Source organism: Vulpes vulpes, chromosome 1, assembly GCF_048418805.1.
Source record: "Vulpes vulpes isolate BD-2025 chromosome 1, VulVul3, whole genome shotgun sequence".
NCBI classification, from domain to species: Eukaryota; Metazoa; Chordata; class Mammalia; order Carnivora; family Canidae; genus Vulpes; species Vulpes vulpes.
This window is the reverse complement of record NC_132780.1, coordinates 28109504-28132568: the sequence shown is the minus strand read 5'-3', so window position 1 is coordinate 28132568 and position 23065 is coordinate 28109504. Positions and strand designations below refer to the sequence as shown.

General features: G+C 47.2%; 1 protein-coding gene across 1 annotated transcript; it reads left to right on the top strand.

Moving 5' to 3' along the window:
* The first annotated feature begins 12809 nt into the window (after nt 1-12809).
* Nucleotides 12810-21344, top strand: LOC112922082 (spermatogenesis-associated protein 31E1-like). The gene is made up of 5 exons (XM_072735141.1): nt 12810-12922; nt 15492-15571; nt 16325-16394; nt 16917-16977; nt 17239-21344. The coding sequence occupies exon 5, from the start codon at nt 17450-17452 to the stop codon at nt 21281-21283; it is 3834 nt and encodes a 1277-aa protein (XP_072591242.1). The 5' UTR covers nt 12810-12922; nt 15492-15571; nt 16325-16394; nt 16917-16977; nt 17239-17449; the 3' UTR covers nt 21284-21344.
* Nucleotides 21345-23065: the final 1721 nt, after the last annotated feature.

Here is a 23065-nt window from a genome sequence, read left to right as displayed (position 1 = left end):
TTTAATGAACTTTTTATGGTATAATAGTTTTAGATTTCCAAAAACCTTGTGAAGATAGTACAGAGCATTCCCATATACTCCACATCCAGTCACCTCATTATTAACATCCTACATTAGGGTGATACATTTGTCACAATCAGTGATCCAATATTGCTACATTACTATTAATTAAAATTGATAGACTTTATTTAGATTTCCTCATTTTTCCTTGTAAAGTCCCTTTTCTGTCTCAGTACTCCATTTAGGATACCACATTACACTTAGTCATTAGGTCTCCTCTACATTGTGATAGTTTCTCAGACTTGCTTTGATTTTGATATTAACATTTTTTTAAGGAGTACTGGTCAGGTATTTTGTAGTGTGTCAGTTGGGATTTATCTGATGTAGATCACTTCCTGTGTTAAGTCTCATTAAAAAGTAACATTACAGAAAGCCAACTTTTAGTCCCAAAGTTAGACCCTGTAGAAGGAAATCCCACAATGCCTTGCTTTCCAACTCCTTAGGGCTTGTGAACTTTCAGAGAGCATTCTTCTTCCTCTGCGCATATCAAAAAAACACATAAATGTGTAAATTAATTTCCTAGACATTTGTCAAACTGTCAAATTTTATGTGCACACTTCATACTGTAAACTTGATAAGCAGCAGTAATTAGGTTCCGACTTGCAGTATACATCCAGCCAGGCATTCTCAGATGCGTTAATCGTGTCGGCACTGACCATGTGGTATTATATTTGTTCCTTTCTTTGTCAATCTCCTGTAAGGGACAGTGACCTCTTTGATAAAAAGAGTTTGTTTGTTCGTTTACATTTTTGTCTCCCACACCCAACACAATGGAGGAGATCATATGAAAATAGGTGGACACGTGAATGAATGTGCGAGATATTGTAGACTCAAATGTGATTGACAGATGAGCAGAGAAGAGCGAACACAGCAGGCCTGGCTGCTGCCCTTAGACATGCTCTTAGCAGGTTGATTCCGGGAATCAACTGCGGTCCGGGAACTTGGATTTGGCCAGAGCTCCTGCTATTGTGCTGAGGGCAGCGGCTCACGCTGCCTAAACTGTTGGGACAGACAATGTGGTTATGCTGAGCACCTGCTTTCCTTCTGGGAGTCTGGAATCTCAGTACGTGGTGGGCAGAAGGTGCCGACAGGACCAACCTCTGATGAAAACCTTGGACGCATAGACTCAAGCTAGCTTCCATGGTTGGTAACAGGACGCATGTTACAACTCATAACTCCCTGCTGGAGGAATCGAGTTGTGCCATGGGAGTCCAATGGGGGAGGACTCTTGGAACTTTCCTCCAGACTTTTTCCCTTTACTGGTTTAGCTTTGTAGACTTTGGAGGTACAGAGATGACAGCTGTGAGTCAAACTATATGCTCTATATGCTGAGTCGCAGGAGTCCCGGTAAATCGTCGAACGTTGAGGGGGGGCCCTCTGGAAATCCCTGATACTGGGTCCAGCACGTACATGCGTGTATGTACCAGCAGGGGAGCCTCACTCTCCCCTATGATTCTGGCTTTATCGGGACTTCCAGTCACTGCAGCTCAATTCCACAACCATTTGTTGACCAGCAGCATCCACAGGACCTATGCATAAAAGAAAACTAAAGGTGAGGGACAAAGTTGAGTTAGACAAACATGTCAGCTCTTAGAAAATGCATGATTTAGTTCACATAAACCAGTAACCATAAAACAAGTCAGATCATAAAAAGCTAGAAGGGAGGAGAGACAAAAGGGCCTGGGAGGAGAGATGAATGTCACTCACCCAAGGACAGGGGTGACATTCCAACTGTATAATGACAACAGACTTGCAAAGCAGGTGCAGTCCAAACCCAGCCCAAACGAGATGTATTCCCACCCCAGATTGGTTTGGGATAATCTACGTGGCTACATGTTGATTTGTTCATTTTCTTTCACATGGTTTCAGGGGAAGAGGGAGTCAATTTTCACGGCATGAGCATGACATGCCAGAGGCTGAACCTGTTGTTAAGTGGGCACCCTGGCCCCAGAGTCTCAGCTCATTCATCCTGCAGACACGTCTTAGGGACCGTCTGATCTCAGAGGAATCATGGGAGTATGAGATGATGCGTTGCAACTGAAGAAGAATTTCAGTACTTTCATGACTCTGCTTGGGTTCTCTGAATCCAAAAATCGCTTCTCTGGGTCAGGACTTGTGATCCAGGCTGAGGACTCCCTCCAGGGGAGCTGTTCAGGACCTCAGGCCGAGGAGGCAGGAACACAGGCAGCAGACATGAGCCCAGAGGTCACATCCGGAATCTGACCAGGACCACCAGGATATGAAATACGGTGAAACCTAATCAAACATAATGACAAACATAATGATATTATGGACTGGAATTCACCAACCTGTGGAAGGTCAGCACCTCCCTCATCTTTGTAGTATAGTGTGAATCACTAGGCTGGAATTACCAGCAGAGCTTGGAGAAGTCCTGATACACAGCTCACCCCAGACCAATGAGGCTGACTCTCTGCCAGGAAAATGAGTTTTAAAACTTCACAGGAGCTTCCAGTGTGTACCAAGCTGGCATGGAAGTTGCCACATCCTAAAAGAGGGCTGAGTATAAAAAGATTTCGACACTCTATAGCAAAGTCACACCAGAAGAAACAAAAGCTATCATCTTCTGGCATGGTTTAGGGGAAAGGCTGTCCTCAGGCCAGAGCCCAGGAGACCAGCAGCCATCCTGCCATATTTTCCCATGTCATAGCTTCATGGGCATTAAGACCACTGCTGTACAGCATTATATTACTTGGCAAAACCCAGAATCTTGTCCTGTAAGGGAGTGAATTACAACACCAACAGAATTTGTCTTGCAGTGTCTGCTATGGAAGGAAAATCCTGAGAATTGATGTGGGGACAGTTGGGAAGATATTCATGAATCTGGAACCTGAACTACCAAATTCTGATGAGTCTGCTCTGCCCATAGATGGATCTGCTCCACCCTCATCTGGGAAGATTGATCCTGTTTTATCCCTAAAAAGCTATAATGGCCTCCCTGAAGTAGGGAGTTAACTTGCAAGACATTGCTGATTCTTTTCAAGGCTCAACCCCATCACTCCTCTTTGCTTCCCAACCTACAACTACACTAAATTACCAGCAGACCCCAGAAGGTACAAAGTATGACCTCTGAGCAGGGGCAATGAGTTTCTGGAGGGATATGTGATTTCTCCAGTACATACACACATTAAAAAAAAGAATGTGTGTAGAAATGGATATTAAGAGCATGGGTTGAAGGTAGAAGGAATATGAAACAGATCAGAACAGACTTGACAATACAGATCCGGTAAGCAGAGAGTCTGCATCTAATGTTGCAGCTTTGGTTTGGAACAGCTCCTAACAGTTTGTTCAATTGGTTGATTGGCTGAAACATAACCCAAAAAGTGGCTGACACTAAATAAAGTTATTTATTTCTCACAGTTCTGGAGTCTACAAGTCTGAGATCAGGATGCCAGTGTGGTCAGTGTGGTCAGCTTCTGGCAAGGGCTGGCTTCTGGGTTGCACATTGTCAATTTCTCCTTTGACAGAAGGAGGAAGGGACATCTCTGGAATTTCTTCCCTAAAGGCCCTAATTCCATTCATGAGGGCTCCCCAAGGACCTCCTCCCAAGACAATCACACTGGCGATTGGAATTTCAGCATATAGACTTTAGAGGACATCAAGATTCAGTCTGTTGCAGAGGCTGGGAAAGTGAGAGTGTACTTGTCATTGGAGGTATCCTAACCCACCCTGAGACAGACCAGAGACATACCTTTCACCAGGACTATGAGAAAAAATTATTAGCAAATGGAGCCCCAAATCCTTGAAGTGTTCTGTATTGCTCTTTGCTGTAGGCCAGATCCTAGGTGGGAATTGTGGTTATAATTGGAAAACCTAAATGCAAAAGAATCGATTGGATTCAAGGTGTCATGGGCCAAGTGGCAGCACTCTATAGCTAAAGCAGTGTGGACATGGTGGCCATAGTAGGCAGCAAAGTCAACTCAGCAATCAGAACAGAGACTCACAGAGACCCATGGCATTGGCCGCTTGGCCATTGCCTTCCTAGAAATGAAAGAAATGCGAAGTCTGATACTTGATCTGTATGAGCAGAAGAATCCTAGGTCAAGTGAACAAATCTTAACCTGGATCATAAAAACAGAGGCATGGCTTCTCTGTCAATTCCCAGACTCAACCCAGTTTACAGATCCAATACCCCTTGAACAGATGGAAAGCCAGGAGGGGTGACTCTGCTACACTGCGAAAACTTTACTGTTACTCCTTCACCCACATTTCCCTATGGGGTTACTATGCATTGCAAAAAAGAAAATAATCAGATTTTTCAGAGACTATGGACACTGGCTCTGAATTCTCATTAATTTCAGGAGATTCAAAACATTCCTGTCGTCCACCCATCAGAGTAGAAGCTTATGGAAATCAGAGAGTCAATGGAATTTATCTCAGGCTGATCTCAGAGTTGGTCCAATGGATCTCTGAATTTATTTTGTGGTTATTTTCCCAAGTCTGGAATGCATAACTGGAAAGACATTCTCAGCAACTGCCGGAATCCCTGCATTGATTCCATGGCCTATTGAGTAAGTACTATTATGGTGAGAAAGCCAAGTGAAAGCTACTAGAACTGCTTGTACTGTAGGAAAGTAGAAAACCATAAGTACTGGTATGTTCCTGGAGGGATTGCAGAGATTAGCACCACCATCAAGGACTTGAGGGGTGCAGAGGTGGTGACAGGCCAATCCCTCCCCTCTTCAGCTCACCTATTAAATCTGTGCAGAAAACAGATGGATCCCGGAATAATGACTATGGATTCTCATAAGTTTAATCAGATGGTGACTCTGTGCTCCTGCAACAGATGTAGTTTCATTGCTTGGAAAAATCAACACATCCCCTGCAATCGAGTATACAACTATTGACCTGAAAAATGCTTTCTCCTCCAACCTGTTAGTAAAAACCACGAGTAGTTTCCTTTCAGCTGGCCAAGCCAACAATACACCTCCCCTGTCCTACCTCAAAGGCACATCAACTCTCCAACTCTGTGTTATGATTTACTTCACAGGGATTTTGACAGCCTTTCCCTTCCACATAAGCTGTCACACTGGCCCATTACACTGATGATGTTATGCTGATTGGACATTGTGAGCAAGAAGTAGCAACTACTGTAGACTTACTGGTAAGACATTAGTGTGTCAGAGGGTGGGAAATAGATCAGACGAATTTCAGAAGCCTTTTACCTCAGTGAAATTTCTAGGGCCTGGTGGTGTGGGGCGCAATAAGATGTCCCTTCTAACTTGGATAACTTGTTGTATCTGACCTGTCCTACAACCATGAAAGAGATGTGATGCCTGGTGATCCTTTTTGACTTTTGGAGGCAAAGTAGTCCTCATTTAGATGTGTTACTCCAGTCCATTTACTGAACAACCCAAAAAGCTACTAGTTTTCAGTAAGACCCAGAACAACAGAAGGCTCCGCAACAGGTTCAAGCTGCTATACGAGCTGCTCTGCCACTCAGTCCACATGATCCAGTAGTTCCAATGGCACTTGAAGTGGCAGTGGTAGATACGGTTGCCATTTGGAACTTTGGCAAGTTCTTATAGGCGATTTTCAATACAGGACCTTAGGACTTGGGGACAAAGCCCTGCCATCCTCTTTGGATAATTACTCTTCTTTTGAGAAATAGCTTATAATCTATTAGAGGAGCTTAGTAGAGATACTTAACCTTGGGCCACCCAGTTACCATGTGACCTCAACTTGACCCCCATTGTGACACGTGGGTGTCACTCGACCCACGATGTCACAAAGTGAACATTTAAAACAGCATTCCATCATCCAATGGGACTGACATGTACATGGTTGGGCCCAGGCAGACCTGGGTGGGTAAGTTACACAAAGATGTTGCCCAAATGTGCATGGTCCCCACTCCTGGCACGCTGCCTCCTCTCCCATTATTCACCTATGGCCTCCTCATAGAGAGTTACTTATAATCAGTTGACAGAAGAAGAGAAGAGTTGTACCTGGATCATAGGTAGTTCTGGCATATATGTAGGTATGAGCTACAAGTAGACAGCTGCAATTTTATATCAATTCAGGGGCTGCAGCCAATGGTTTGGCTAGATGGTGAGCATCTAGCAAGCCAGTTGCTTCAGGGTGGTGGAAAACATGGTAAGACCATGTTTTACCATGTTGACTTGAGCATGACTGGAAAATTGGTGATGGAAAATTAGGGAAAAGTTCTGTGGATGGACTTCTCTGAGTGGCTACAAAATGTGAATATATTTATATCTCATGTCAATGCTCAGCAAAGGGTGACATCAGCACAAAAGCTTTTAATAGAGTCCATAGGATGACTTGTTCTGTGGCTACTATTTCCTTTCTCTCCAACCGCCCCCGTCATTGCTCAAAGGGCTCATGAACAAAGTGGCCACAGTGGAAGAGATTACGTATGGGTTCAGCAACACTTATTTCCACTTACCAGGTCCAACGAGGCTATGAACCACTGCTGCATGCCCAATCTGATGGTGGCAGAGTCCAATATGGCACCATTCCCCAGGGTGATCAGCCAACTACCTGGTGGCAGGTTGATTACATTGGACCACGTTACGTTCATCATGGAAGAGGAAATGTTTGTTTTGTTCTTCCTGTAATCGGCACTTGCTCTAGATATGTATTTGCCTTCCCTGCAAATAGTGCTTCTGCTAAGTCTACTGTCCTTGGTCTTATGGAATGCCTAACCCATTGGCATGGTATTCCACACTGCATTGCTCCTGAGCAAGGAATGTATTTCATATACAAGGAAGTGCAGCAATGGGTCCTTGATGGTGGAATTCATGGTCTTACCATGTTTTCCACCACCCTGAAGCAACTGGCTTGCTAGAACAGTGAAATGACTTTTTGAAGACTCAGTTACAGTGCTGGCTGGATGGCAATAACTTGCAGCAAACTAGTCCCAGAGCAAGGTTCTCCTGGACTGGGTATGCTCTAAATAATGCATCAATATATGATGCTGTTTCTCCCACAGTCAGGATTCATGGGTCAAGAAAGATAGAGCTAGAAATGAGAGTGGCACCTGTATTACTCTAGTGATGTCACTAGGAAATCTTTGCTTCTTGTTTCTGTGACCTCATGATCTGTGGATCTTGAGGCTGTAGCTCAAATAGAATGCTACCTCCAGGAGTCATGACCATGATTCCATTAAACTATAAGTTAAGACTGCTTCTTGGCCACCTTGGGCTCCTCAGGCCTTTGAAAAAAACACATAAAGGATGAGACTTAAGGTGTTTAATGATCCTGACTACACAGAAAAATGAGACTGTTAATCCACCGTGGAGGAAAAGAAGGGTATGTGTGCAGTACTGGAGATTCCAGAGGCATCTCTCAGTACCACTAAGCACTGTAATTAAAGTCAGTGAAAAACTACACCAATCCAATCCAGTCAGGACTATTAATTGTTCAGACAATGGACAGGAATAAAGGGTTGGGTCACCACCAGATAAAAAACTATGACTGGCTGAGGTGCTTGCTGACAGCAAACATAATACAAAATGAGCAGCAGAAGTAGTAGTTCTAATACCAGTCTTGACCTTGTGACAAGTTACAGACATAAGAACTCTAATTCTTTTTTTTTTTTCAAGATTTTATTTATTTAAAGAGAGAGAGTGCATGCAGGGGGAGGGACAGAGAAGAAGGAGAGAGAGAATCTCAAGCAGACCCCCCCACTGAGCATGAAGCCCAACCAGGGGCCCAATCTCACAACCCTGAGATCGAGACCTGGGCCAAAACCAAGAGTCGGATGCTTAACCGACTGAGCCACCCAGGTATTCCGGGACTCTAATTCTTATGAGTATTTCTTCCTTATTTTGTTATGAATATTTCTGTGTGAGTCCATCTGTATCTTTGTTTTCTTCCTTCTTTCAGTCCCTTATCAGAGAACATAGATATATGGATTTTACACCATCTTATTGAAGTTATAGGGAGAAGAGGGGACATCTCCAAGGACTTTGTATCCTCCGCTAAAGAATGTATTAGTACATTTTAAGTTGTACGTGGGATAATTGTATCACGTTAGACAGAAGTTTAACCTTGTTAGTGTCTTTATTTGGAGATTAAGCATGACTTAAAGAGATGTGTGGGTGCTAAATCAACAGGGGTTCATTGTGATGGTTACTTATATGTGACAACTTGTGTGGGCCAGAGTACCCAGATAGTTGACCAAATACCTCTCTGGATGTTGCTGTGAAAATATTTTTATATGTGATTTTCATTTAAATTCGTAAACTTTGAGAAAAGCAGATTGTTCTCTGTAATGTGGATGGGCCTCAACTAATCAGTTGAAGGCCTTAAGAGAAAAGACTAAGATCCTCCAGAGAGGAAGGAATTCTGTCTCCAGACAGAGTTTAGACTCAAGCTGCCACATCAGGTCTTCCCTGCCACCAACCTGCAGAATTCAAACCTGCCAGCTTTCACAATGAGTTAATGTTTTAAAATAAATCTCTTTCTGTGTCCATCTCTGTCTCTATATCTCTTTTTCTCTCTCAACACACACACACACACACACACACACACACACACACACACACATCTTAGAACCCTAACACAGAAAGTTCTTAACATTTGTAATTAAGAAAAAAAAGAATGAATAAAGTATGGAAGGTGGGCATCATATTTATTCAAAAATTATTGGCATGTGCCTTGGTTGTTAATTATAAAATCTCTAACAAAAGTCTCTAGTAAATTTACAATAATGCACCTTTAAAGAAAGTATAGAAAAGGACTAGGCTATAAACTAAAACCTAGGGGAAAAAAAGCAAAATGAAAATCCAGTAACTACATGAAAAAGTAGGAAAAGTGATAATAAAGAATAAAATTAATCAAGTAAAAAACATATACTACTGCATCTAAGAAGGGATATGTAATCATACATCAACAAAATATGAGAATGTGATTTGCTTCTCCTGGAGGCGGTGGAACCAGGTTGTCAGTGTTCTCCAAACTCTGAGCAAGCCAGTCTGGATTTGATTCTCCTGCACAGAGCTACCAGCTAAAGAGCTCATCTGGTGGTTTTCTTTCCCTTGGGGAATTGTTGATAGACTATCCATCACACACTTAGCGTAAGCCGGAGCATAAAGAATAGCAGTGTCAACCAAAATGGTGATTATTAAGAATGACTCTCATCCCCAAGCTAGCGCGGTATTATCTCACAGAGATGAGCCTGGTCAAGAAGCTCAGAAGCAAGGCAACTCAGGCTGGAATTCCCACCAGGTACAGGGCATGTGGCTCCACGTTCAGCTGTTCATGGGATGGATTGGGAGCTCTGATTACCACCCTTATCAGGGTAATGAGTGGGTCAGATTGAGCAGGGTGGAGATGCACAACGAAGAAATAAGTGTGTATACTCATGGCTGGCTGACTCATAAAAGAAACAATGATGGGGCACCTGGGTGGTTCAGTTGGTTAAGTGCCTGACTCTTGATTTCAGCTCAGGTCAGGATCTCAGGGTCATGAGATTGAGCCTGGAGTCAGGCTCTGAGCTGAGCAGGGAGTCTGTTGGAGATCCTCTCTCTTCCTCTGCCCCCTCCTTGCTCGTGCTTTCTTGCTCTCTCTCACTCCTTCAAATAAATAAATCTTTAAGAAAAAAAAAAGAATGATAAGAAAGGCTGCACAATTAAGCAAAATGAAATGCCAATGAGTCATCATGACATCTGAATTTTCAAAATGATAATGAAGAAAGTAGAGAACAACCCATCCTCCTATACATGCCAAAAAGGGGGGGGATCTGTCCCCTTTAAAAAGTGTTCCCTTGGAAAGTATTTTCAAGGACATCTTCTCTTACCCACTCATTGGATTTCTTCTGAATATTTATGGCACGGGTATATAATGAATGCCTTTACGTAAAGCATGAATATGAAAACGGGCAGGAGCAATCAACCCAGCATCAGAATGTGTTGCTAAGGCAATGTCTGGTGCTGCAGGATTTCTTGGCATCAGGGCTGGATGTCAATCTGGCTGTGACCATGATGGTGTCTGTGGGGTGTTGTCTACTTATGGACACAGCTAAGGGGACAAAATCACTGACTACGGCTGACCTTCCCTTGTCTGTTTAGGGATATGGCCAGGGCTCAGAATGGTTAAGTAAATTGTACATTTTTATTAAAGCAATAATCCAAAAGAGCTTTCTTTGAAGAGTTTAAATACTATTTTGCATTTCTGATGTTATGTACCACTTGAAGGGACGGTTGGCTCTTAGCACCAGTGGGACACCTAGGAGTGGTCCATGGGTGTCTGCTGTTGAATAAACTTGCATGAACTTCTAAGAGTTTCAGAGAAGTACAGGGTTTGCTCAAAATAATTTTTTAAAGATTTTATTTCTTTATTTGAAAGAGAGAGAGTGAATTAGTGAGAGAGAGAGCAGGGAGGAGGGGCAGAGGGAGAAGGAGAAGCAGACTCCTGGCTGAGTGGGAAGCCCAACCAGGGGCTCAATCCCAGAACCCCAGGATCATGATCTGAGCTGAAGGAAGATGCTTCACCAACCAAAGCATCCCTGGCATCACCCAGGCATCACCCAGGTATCACCCAGGCATCCCTCAAAATAATTTGTTTAGGTTAAATAGGGTTAGGAATTAGTCTCAGTCCCTTTCTGGATCACATTGGGCCATTTTATTTTTTTAAGATTTTTAAAATTCATTTATTCATGAAAGACACACAGAGAGAGAGAAAGAGGCAGAGACATGGGCAGAAGGAGAAGTGGGACTCAATCCCAAGATCCGGGATCACAACCTGAGCCAAAGGCAGATGCTCACTGAGCCACACACTGCCCATTTTTAAAAAGGGGTAGAGAGAATGTAGCAATAGCATTGATTCATCGATTTCTGCTTCAGACCTCTGAAAACTCATGCTCCACCTTCTGTGCTCTCCAGAAAAGGACAAACATCATTATTATCATATAAAACATGACCACACAAAATTCACATACGTCCTCATACAATCAACTGCACAGGTAGAAACACATGTGGCCAACCAGTCAGCTTGGTGACTGTAGCTGGGATCACTGGAGCCAGCTGAGCTGGTCTGAGTCAAGTCTTGCCCAGAGAAATGCATTTTAAAGGAAACTTGCTGAAATGGAGCATAAACATCATACTGGAAGCATCAGAGCCCAGCCCCCCAAAATACAAGTAAATATCTCACTGTCGAGGAAGATCCATGCATCCTTCCCTTTCTCTCAAAAGTCAGAATCAGAATCTATAAGTTCTTTGATTTAATAGGACAGGTCTTATCAGACTTGATATTTAGTATGTTCCAATGTCTTAGTAAAACCTCCTTCAGGTCCACTTCAACTTCCTTGGGCTTCTGAGGATGCAAGAAGCCAATTAGTGCCATTTTCATAAAAATCTCCCAATTATAGAGAGGGATGGTCATTTCTTTACTTTGTCGTTTAAAGACTAAAATTACCCAAATCGTTGACCTTTTGTCACATATCTTCTTTTGATCCTGAGAGTCATTTGATTGGCCTTCCTGGGACCCATTGATAGATTGTCTTTTCGTCTTGTTGAGGATTGCTTTTCTGGGCTCCATACTTCTTCAGTGTTCTAAAAACATACACACAAGCCTATTTTTAAAATTCAAGATCTCTTCTTGGAATATTCTGGAGTAGATGACAACCACTCACACCTCACCAGCATAAATGAGAGCACCTGTTATCCTGCTCTTTTTCCAGCATCATGTTTTAGTTTAGCCAATCTGAAGACTGAAAACACATTACCATATCCTCCAGAGTGTGCACTTTGCTCTGTCGATGGAGGTCTTAGGTAGTGAGGCAAAGCGGCAAATTAAAAGGATATAGATTATATGCGGCAAAAGCATCCTCTGTATAGTGAAAATGACAATAAAAGATCCTTCAGGTCTCATTGAGCTTGCTTTATTCACAAAAATGTTTATGTTGGAACTTGAACTACTTTCTAACATGAGGTACTAACATGAGTATTAAGAAATTTAGTTTCTTGGACAGCATTTCACTGCAAGCCTGGGAGAAATGCGGAATTATCTGGATGTTCTTGTCTCTTTCAGGGAATATCCTATAATGTGGGCCCAGAGCTTGGGCAGGCCCTCAATTTACCCACGTGGATTTGAATAGATGACACACAGGGCACTAAAGAACTGAATGTTATAACCTGGGCTATTGAATGAGCACTCCCAGGTAAAGCATTTATCAAATCCTGGCATTCATCACAGAAAAAGTAAGATGGTACACCACGTGTTCCATCGGCACAGAACTTATGATGTATCAGATGAAGCGCCAAGGAAGAGGGAATCAGGGATGCAGTCCATCTCCGTGAGCATCAGTGTTGTCATGAAGGACGTCATGCCAGCTCCAAAAAGGCACAGCTCAATGTCTACCCAGTGTAAATATGTAGAAATGGTGTTTTTCTTCTAAAAAGATATGTATTATACATAAATATTAAGATCAATATTTATAAATAAACAAGAAAAATGCTCCAAACATGAAAAGCATATCTAAATTTCTTCAAAGGCAGCTATATATCTCACATTTTTACTTTTCCCCATGTTTTATTTATGAGAAGTACTTTTCTGTGGGTCACCTGGCAAGCTCAGGGCTTGTTCGCCTCAGAGTCCCTGGCCTAAATTCAGATACGTTCGCACCTCCTCCTCTTTGCTTTAATAAAAGCTCACCACAAGCGTGAGGTCTGGTCTGATCTGTTTTTTGTCAAGTCACGGTCACCTTGCTCCAAGAGCCTGGATGGTGTGCCAGCCAGATCCAGGTCCCGCTGCCTGGCATAATCAGAGCACAGCCAGGGTGACAGCCACAGCTCAATACCTTCATTTACTGCTGAAAATCTCCAGCCAAGAGGAAGCAAGTGCCATCCGCTAAGAGTCACAGATCTGCGTTTTACTATTTCAGGTTTGGAAACTATCAGAAGGTGATCTTATTTGAATCCAGCTTATTGTAAACAGGGCAGTGGGGAAATGGGCAATGCACGGCTTCAACACTCAAAGTCACGCTGGGGTCTTCAAGGTGTTGAGAACAAAGACTGCTCTAGAGCACAAAGCATCCCTATAATCGTTTTTTCTGCTCCCTTCCTTATGAGGCTGTCGGGCATTTTAATTTTTGCTATGTTCAGTTTTATTTCCAGTGGAGTTGTTTACATTACCATGAAGTGTCTTGACATTTAAAAGTTATGTTAACATTTATAAATTATTATAGAAGATGTAAGGGATAGTGAAAAGAAAACCCATAGACATCCCAACCTAAAAATTGCGGTATCGTCCACATCTTTGGAGGTGTCTGTACTTCCCTCCCCACCCCGTTCCTCAATCCTGTTCATCACTCTCAGTATTTTCTTTATAATTTTACTAAAGTAAATGCATTGCTAATTAACACGTTATTTTGTATCGTATAGTTGTGAAACTAGAACAAATGGAATCATCCTGTATAAATTTTCTGCAAGTCGCTTGTGTTTTATTTCTTCCTCAGTAGTGTGTCTACATAACTTGCTTTTACGATGTTTAGCTATAGTTCATGTACTTTGACTTGAGCACGATACTCTGGCATATTGCAGAGCACGGACTTCCCACTCGATTAGACTGGGTTGTTCCCCATTTTTCGCTTTTGTAAAATGGGGGAGTTTCTCCAGCTCTAGCCTTGGAATCAGTCTGTCAAAGGCCCACTCTCTTCAGCCTGTACCAGGTCATGATAAAGCGTTTTCCAAAGCAATGGCCCTAACTCGCAGCCCCACTATAGTCAGAATACATGTGCACGAGCACATCGTCACACAGGCAGCTTTCAGCGATGCCAGCAAAACACTCCGTATCAAAGACATTCTCAGAACCTAAGCTGCTTTCTAGATCCTAACGTGAATGTTGAGAAATTCAGGGTCTCGGGTAGTGTTTTGCTGCAAACCTGCAAGAAATGCAGAATCATTTGGATATTCTTATCTACTTAAGGGAATGCTCTCAGAAAGAAAGGAGAAAGGAGGAGGGAGACAAAATATTTGTAGAAATAATGGCTGAAAACTCACCGAATTTGATGGATTCAGTGTTTACCTACAATAAAATAAGAGGAAGCAGATCTGCTCTTAAATACATCACAAACAGTGATGTAAACAACACAGTGGAAAAACAAAGCGGATATTTTGAAGCAAGACAAGAACTTCTCTTCATAGTCCAGAGGACCACAGTTAGAATAACCACTGACTTCCAATCAGAACCAATGAGGGAATGGCCTTGAAATGACAATAGTCAACAAGTTGAAAGAAAAAAAAAATTGTTGAGGCACCTATGTGGCTCTGTCGGTTCAGTATCAGACCCTTGGTTTCAGCTCAGGTCATGATCTCAGGGTCCTGGGATTGAGCCTCACGTCTGGCTCTCTGCTCAGAGAGGGGTCTGCTTCTCCCTCTCCCTCTGCTCTTCCCCCTCCACTTGTTCTCTCTCTAAGATAAATAAATGAATCTTTTTAAAAAATTGTCAACCCAAAATTCCATATCTAGTAAATCTGTCCTTCAAAAATGAAGGCAAAATGAAGATATCCCCAGGTATACAAACTTACAAGAATTACTAAGGGAAACCTTGGAATTGAGAAATAAAACAGTAAAACGAAAGAAGAACTTGATTCTTAGATCTGAAAATGTCAGATTTGTTAAAGAATGTGTGTGAGCGTGTGTATGTGTGTCTACAGAGAATGTTCTGAGTGTTTCTGCCATTCACTCTCTACTGATCTCAGAAGCAAAAATGCTAGAAACTTACCAAAAAAAAAGTACTTTGAAGATTTAACTATTTCAATCTGCTTTATACTTATTTAGCTTTGTATATTTTGAGTAACTATTCATTTTCTAAGTCCCTCTAGCTGAAGATCATGAGAATTGAAATAAAATATTTTAAAATGTTTCCAAAACTCACACAGCTAAGGGTGTGATGCAAGGCAAAAACATAGTATGTGGGGACGTTGGAGATGCAGAGAGCACCCAAAGAGCAAAAGTTCCTGGGAATTAACCAAAATTCCAGGGACGACTCCAGATTTTTAGAAGCTATGAAATTGACGGAGCCCAAGTAGAGATCTCAAGGGAAGCAGGTATTACTTGAGTTCCGGGAGGGACAAAGAACAAATGGACAAAGGTCTATCTCTACAGGGGGAGAGAAGAGGAGTGGCAGGCCAGGGAGTGTGGAGAGATGAAGCTGCAGAGCCAGGTGGCAGGGAGGGGCTGCAGTCCTACTACTTCTGTCCCCTCACTGCCCTCAGGAGCCCTTTGTGACCAGACCACAGCTCTGTGATGTGGGCCTGGGGCTCTTGTCCCCAAGTCCACTCCCAGGGTTTAGTGGCCTGCAGGCAGCCGTGCAACCTGGCACTAATGCATTTCAGAAAAAAGAGATGGAGAATTACCTCTTCCCTCAGAAATACATCATTGCTAGTTGGCTGAGCTCCGGTCCCACTTCCTGGGCAATTAATATCATCTTCACCTTCCTGTGTGGACTAGGACTCTTCTTCCTGTTATTCTCCTACTTCCGGAATGATCCATCCTTACCACCACATGAGAAACACAGAAACAGCAGGAAGGTAAGGAACCCTTGGCCCAGACCCAGTAGAGCATGATCCCATCCTCTTTTCTATTAATATTTCTACTTTTCTGAATCACTGGAGAGACTCCTGAGGTAGGAAAGAGCAGCACATGCATTGCCAGGAAGAGAGCAGAACACCATCTGTCCAGGGACAGGCCAGACCAGGAAGAGGTTGGAGGGGCACGGGGATCTCTACCTGACGATCTCAGGCCAGGAGCACAGGTGTGGTGGAGGGCCCCAGGACAACATCCTCAACACACACCACCAGTGGCCGAGGACGGGATGGCTGAGGGCTCCATCTCTAGCACAGATCAGGCCCCTGAGAACCCGTTCACCAGCCACCTTCCTGGGGCAGGTGTCTCAGGTGAATGTTGCTCTGTCGGGGCTGATCAAGGGCAGCGCTGGGCTCAGGAGGCCCCAGGAAGCAGCTGGAGTGGGGCTCTGACCTCGGGGAGCAGGGTCTTACCTGAAGAAACGCAGATGCTGCAGGTCTGAGGATGTGTGTGTTTCTTGAGCAGAGGACCAGTAACAGAGGAATTTCTCACGTAGAAAATCCTTCTGTACATTCTTCAAAGAAGAAAAACTGAAAATGTATTTATCCACTTTGAAAATGAGTAAAAGAAAGAAACCCATGCCCCCTCCCCCCTTAGTTAAATGTAGGAAGTCACATTGTAATGAGCACTGAGCATCTGCAGCTCGCCCCCAGAGGGCAGGGAGGGGGTCCCAGTCTCCCCATGTTCTCTCATCTCAGCGTCCAGTGGAGCCTCGGAGAAGGAGCAGCAGGAGCCAGAAGAAAGCCCAGACTCTGAAGACTCTGAAAGGTGAGCCTCTGCCCCGAGCCCTGCACACCCCAGGTACACCATCCCTCCTGCTCCGAGGGACCAGCCCCACCATCTCCAGGATCCTGGGGCCCGAGTCTGTTCCTTGGGAGACAGAGCCCTGGTGGGGGCTCCTGGGAGGCAGAGCAGAACCCTGACACTTCCCCGATTCTGGGCCAGAACGAAGCCCCAAGGGGCCAGACACGGTGTTGCCCAGCAGGAGCTGCAGGGCCTTGTCAACCTCTAGCTCCAACTGTGGACAAGTTGTCCAACTTTGCTCAGAGTCGTCTGTGAGGTGACCCAGTCCTGTCTCCCCCAACAAGGTCATGAATGGGGATGCACTCTGTATAGGGCAAAGCGATCCCCATCATGAGCCTTGATGTCACGTGTGGCACGTGGCCCTGGACACTGAAGTTTGGGACTCCCGAGTCTAAACCACAAAGGTCTCCCCTAAAGGGACACTGTACCCAGCCTCCTCCCTTGGGCCCCTGCCTTCACGTCTATGACCCAGTCTCCTGTTTCAAGCTTGCAGAGATTGCCTGCAAGAACTGGAGGAGGTTCGGGACCTGATTTCCCTTCTCCAAAGGTAAAGAATCTTTCCCCCTTCTCTGCTGGCTCCTCCTCCCAGAGTCTATGGTGTGAGCCCAGCACTGCAGGGACCCTAGGGCTGTCCTGGGGGTGGGGGAGAGGGCAAAGGGGAGCCATGGGGACAGAGTGTGGCTAAAGCCCTGGGGTGAGGAACAGCAGGAGCACTGTGAAGTGGGTGTGGGGGTGTGGAGGGCCGTGGGGCCCACTCTCCTGGCCACGTCTGCTCCTGGCTGTAGCTGGTGCCTCCTGCCTCCTGCAGCCACCTGGGGAGGGTCCCTGACCAGGAGGCCTTTCATCAGCTCCTACATCAAGAAGCCCCTGAGGAGGTGTCCAAAGCAGCGTCTGCTGTAGCCCACCAGCCATGCAGCGAGCCTGGGGAAGATGCTGCTCCCATCTTGGCCCCATCACCTTCCCCCGCTCCTCTGACTGGGTGCCCTCTACCTCTGGCCTCCACTCTGTCACCAAGCCCAATGACCTCCTCAATTTCTCTTCTTTCACACTTCTCCTTGAGTGCTTCTTGGCCACCAGAGCCTTTGCTTCCCCTGGATGGCTTTTCACACCCGCCACTTGCTCTTTCTCCTTCCCTGCCAAGTCTCCCTTCTTCAGAGGCCTGTACTCCCCCTCTGACAGACTCCTCTGCCCCAGCATGGCCAGACTCTACTCTGACTCTCCCTCTGTGTGACTCAATGGCACCCCCACTGGGCACCATCCCACAGAGTTCATCTCCACACACTCCTTGGTTAGCTTCTCCTGTTCCAGTCATCTCAGGCCTAGGCCACTCAAGCTGTCCTATCTCAGCCCTGTCCTGCTGGCAGGCAACTGCCAAAGCCTGGAGCTTCTCCACTTCAACACACTTAGAGTCCCAGCAAGAGCCTCTGTCTCACCAGCCACCAGAGGTCTTGCTCTGGGGAGACTCCACCAACAGACAGGTAGAGGCTAATATCCCCTCTTTCATCAACCCCGATATCCAGAAGCTTCTGGAGATACTAATCACTAAGAGAATAGAACTGAAGATTTGGAAGAAGGAAGGGTCAGATGACCACCTAAACTCTTTGGGGAGTAGGTGCAAGTCCCCAGGTGACAAGCAGGACACCCTGGGTTGCCAATCCTTCTGGAGCCTGAGAGGCATACAAGAACAGCTGCTCAATCCAGAAAAGCCTCTGTATCACGGGACTTCGGGAGACAATCTACAGCAGAAATGCAGCCAGCTCTTCTGGGGTCTCCCCTTTCTGCACAGTGAGTCCCTGGTGGCCACTGTCAGCATGGCTGGTTCCCCACTGGAGCTCCCGTTGGTCATATTCAATGAACTCTCTCAGACCTTGCCCCTCCCAATGCAGGCCAACGTAGCTTCACATCTTTCACCAGCCCAGTCCTTACCTGATGCTATGGTCCAGCCCCAACCCTTGACCCCAATCTTGTCCCAGTCCCCGCCCCTGCCTCTGGCTCTGCCCCAGCCCCAGGCCCACTTCGCACCCTCTGTTCCAATCGAATTGCCTCCTTCTCCACCTAAGATGGGGATACCTTGCCCTGCATCCAAGAAGAATACACCATCTTTCATCTCAACTGCAATTCAAAACCTGGAATGTCACTTTTTAAAGAAGCAATTAGAAAGGGACAGGACGTTACCTGCTGTGGTAAAAAGATCTCAGGAAGTCTTTAGCCAAGTCTCTCCCAACTTTCTGCAAGATGACCAGGCCCCTAAGGCCCATGAGTCGATCTCTGTCCTTCCCGAGGATTTGATCAGCCCTGAGCTCCGGGAGCAACTGGAGTGGCACCTTTGGAAGAGGTTCATGAGGCACCAGAGTGGCCTGCCCCACAAAATCCAGCTGTCTGTGAAGCTGATCCAACCTCAAGATGAGGCCCTGAAGGTGACACAGGCACACAGCCAGCACAGACCCATGTGGCCCTCTGCATCCAGAGACCAAAGCTGCCAGACTGTGCAGAAGACCAGGTCCAGGAACCCAGCAAGGACCATGCCAGGAAAAAACCTGGGCAAGGATACAAAGTCTAGTGTGCGGAAGATTCAGAAAGATCTATGCAGGGGCTCATCAACTTCTCCATGGAAGGATCCAGGAAAAGGTTCTGAGGAGTCAGACCCAGACATGATGAAGCGCTCGACAAGCAGCCAGGACAAGAAGCATCCAGAAAAGATCCTGAGAGCCCATTTGGGCAGGAAGTTGGGGCAGATCAGAGAGGGGCAGATCCCTGTGGATGTTCATCGCTCTAGGCTTGCCGTCAACCATGCCTCAGATCTTCCTGGCAAGCCAAGCATCCACAGGAAAACTGGAAAGCCAGCAATTTCCAAGGGTTGTAAACCCTACATGACCACTTCCCACGATTTTTCCATCCTCAGCCCATACACTCAACGGATGCTAGAAGCACATATTATAAGGTTCCGGGTAAAGCACAGATGGAGCCTACCCCTCAAGGTTCTCAAGCCCATAAATCTCTTTAAGTTGAAAAAAGGCTCAATCTTTCCCTGGTCCTCCACTCCCCACTCAGCCACCAGCATATCTAAGGCCCGCCCAAAAGCCAAGTTCTTGGGCAAACCTCCTCAGCCCCATCGAGGGGAGAAGGAAATAACAAAAGAAGCAGTTCCCCCCTCAGAGAGCCCCCTCCCTGCCCCTCAGCCTACATGTGAAAAGATCCCACAGACCCTGGAAGGGATCTCACTTGGTGAGGGCCATGGGCCCCCAGAGGCCCCTGTGGCTGGACAGGAGGCCAGACCACCTTCTCAGACCCTCACATACAGCTTTGTGGGCAGAATCTGGCACAGTGAAACTGTCTTGGGGGCTTTTGAGTATAGCAGCTTGGAGTCAAGTCCAAGTCCAGCAACGGCCACCAGTGAGCCAAGGAAGGAGACGGGGGTTCGGGCCTCACGAGACTCCTGCTGTAACGTAACAGTGCTCGAGCTCAACGTAGAGTCCCAGTCTTTGAGTGCCAAAGAGTCCAGGGAGGCAGTAGAGAGTGAGGAGGCCCCTGCTTGGGGTGACACCTTAGAACCCAGTGTGCTTCCTAATGACCAAACCATCCATGTGGATCTGAGAAGATCGGGGTCTTCTGGGAGCAGTAATGGCCCCTCAGCATCTGTAAAGTTGGTTGCCCAAGACCCAGAAGAGCCATGCCTTGATGAACAGCTTAGAGACTCTGCAGTCCAGAGATTGGTAGAGTCAGAGAACCAGCCTCAAGCCCCTGTCTCCAATGTGCTTCTTGAAGACTGTGAAACCGGGGTGATTCTTCAAGATTGTGCCACCAACAGTCTTCTTCAAGAATGTCAGTCCAATATGTTCCTTGCTGCAGACATGTTGGCTTCTCAGGGATCTCTGTCTGACTTCCAGAGTGTGTCCAGTGAAGACGCATCAACTTCCCAGATGCCGCTTGGCCTCGTATCGAGTGGGCAGGACAGCCAGTGGCAGCCAGAGACCCTGGTCCTGCAGGCCCCCTCTAGGAGCCAGAGCAAGTTGTCTATCCCCGCTCAAGAGAGAGAGTACTACAGGAGGCCCAACGCAGGAGAGCATGAGGAAGAGGTAGAAGAACTAAAGGTCTTCCAAATCAGTGAGATGAACCATCGCTCCCTGGACAAGGCATCCCCAGAGCCCTCGAGAAGCAAGTTCTGTCCCGTCTTGCTGAAGAAGGAGGAGGTTCCTCCAGAGAGCCAATTCAGAAGAAAGGTGAGGCACTTTCTGCAGTGGATTCTTCCCGGTAAAGGCAAAGGACAGGAAAATCCCGGCCCGAAAGGCAAGCCTTCGCCAACATCTGCCCGGCACCGAGCATCAGGCAGGTCGGCTCTGGGCAGGGGGCCTGCTGAGGCTCAGGTGCTCGTGACAGCCGTGGGACAGATCCTGGAGGAGAAAATGGTGCCTCACCAGGGTCTGCGGGCCCCGGAGTGCAACTGCTACAAAAGGGATCAGCGGGCTGCAGCAGGTCCCAACGTCTGCTACCACAGGGTTCTCTCCTACCAAGAGCAGAGGAGAGTGATGAGAGAGACGGCCTCCAATCAGCAAGCCATCCCCAAGGGCCACAGCTGTCCCAACAGGGCCGAGTGGATCCTAGGCAGGGACAACAGGTGGGCCTTCCCGTCCAGGGTGGCGGGGTGCCCAGGCAGAGCGTGCCAGCACAGGCCCATGGTACCAGGAGCCTCAGGCCACCCTCCCCACCCCCACTGCCCAAGGCACTGCCTCTTCCAAAGATACGTCTCGTCTGGCCAGTCAGCGTGTGCCTTTCATGCCTTTCCTGGTAGGACTGTGCATACGGTACAGAGAAAAACTTATTTTTCTCATGTTAGCACATCCTCCATGGGCTAATGGCTTCTTCGAACCACGATTTGTATTGCTTCCCAAAATATATGGTTTTTTTTTCTCATGAGAGGTGCTGCCCTCTGTGTGGGCCCTGCTGGGGAAAAGAGAGGGATGGAGTCTGCTCTCCCCGAGGGCCTGCTTTGGCTTCCGGAAGGGATGGGGCCCTGGAGGGGGTGAACCCGCGGCCTGCCCCCATGCCCCCTCATGCCCCTTCCGTTTCCATAGGCACCGTCCTTATGACCACACACAAAAGAGGAACAAGGCCTGGAAGGCCCCACCCCAGGATCCAGCTGGGCCCATCCTGTCCTGCGGTGCCCCTACCCCGAACTCCTGGGCCGTAGGGAGGGTTTGCAGAGACAGAAGCCCCCTCTCCCGTCCCCCACTCCCTGGGCTCCAGGCGGGTGGCAGACAGTGCCCCGTGTCATAGGGGGACATGGGGTCTGCAGGCGAGGCTGGCCCTGAGCGCAGGATCGGGGGGAACCATGCCTCTTGGGCCTGGCGGGGGTAGAGGGTGGCTCTGCTGGGGGCTCTCCTGTCCCCGCTGACGCCGGGGGCCCTCGCAGCTCAGTGGCAGCACCCCCTCGTCCCCTGGGGCAGCGCAGGGCGAGGACACCCCCGGCTCTGAGGTGTGAGCGGGTGGGGAGTGCAGAGGCCACCCTGACCAGTCAGTCCCCTGCTCCCTGGGGCGCCCCTCCCGGGAAGTGGACCAGGGGCAGGTGCCAGGGAGGTGGGGACAGGCTGCACCATGTGGCCACACGTGGGGTGGTGACCAAGGCCCCGGGGGCCCCCGGGAGCCCCCCCTGCTACCCGCAGGCCCAGAGGAGGGGAGACAATGGGAGGGGCCGTGGGGCTGTCACCCCAGGGTCCCCACCCCTCTCCCGCTGCCAAGATCAGCAGCCTAGGTGCAAGAGAAGAGGCCTAGGGGAAGAGAAGCCACCGCACCTCCCACACCGAGGGCCTGGCACCCGGAGGCACCAAGGCCTGCAGGGGGGAAGGGTCCCTTCGGCTTGAGGGGATAAGCTTGCTTAGAGACCCAGAGACCTCTGACTGAGACCCACAGAGACCACACAGAGACCCACATAAAGACCTCCCACAGAGACCCACAGAAAGACCTCCCATCCAGGGACCCCACACTGGGAGACCACCCACAGACATGAACCCTGGGAAATCCCATACAGAGCCTCCTCTCTGAGAGGTCCTGCACGGAGCTTGCCCAGAGACCTCACAGGCATTCTTTAGGAGCCGAGCAGCCACGCAGTGACAGGTCCTGCATCATGGATCTGGAACCGCTTAGCAAACTGGCAGCACAGAAGGAGCGTCAGGGCTGTGCCCACCTGAGAACCTCTCGGACACTGTCAGCACTTTCCCACACGGGGCTCTCCACTTGAGGGAATGCTCACGGAGGTTTATCTCTTCTTTAGGTCATTGCCTCCGAACAAAAGAATCACAGATTCCACCTGTAGGTCTGCAAACTCTCCCCTCTGCAGGTTTTCATTGCTTAAGCTCTGATCACAGTTTACAAAAACGAAACCACAAGCAAAATGCCACCAACTTCCAATGAGAAAAAATATCTTATTTGCCCAGTTTTACTTATGTCTAGTCAAAGGATATCTGTGTCACATTTTTTTATTTCACTGGAGACAAGATCTGAATTCAAGATGCCTGACTTCCTTACTTTGGAAACATGGTAAAGGTTGGCAGCAAAAGGTTGGAATAAAATAAACCAGCAAAAAGGCATCTGGACTCTCACCTCCCAGGGGGCTGGGCCTTGGCATGTTATGTTGTGCA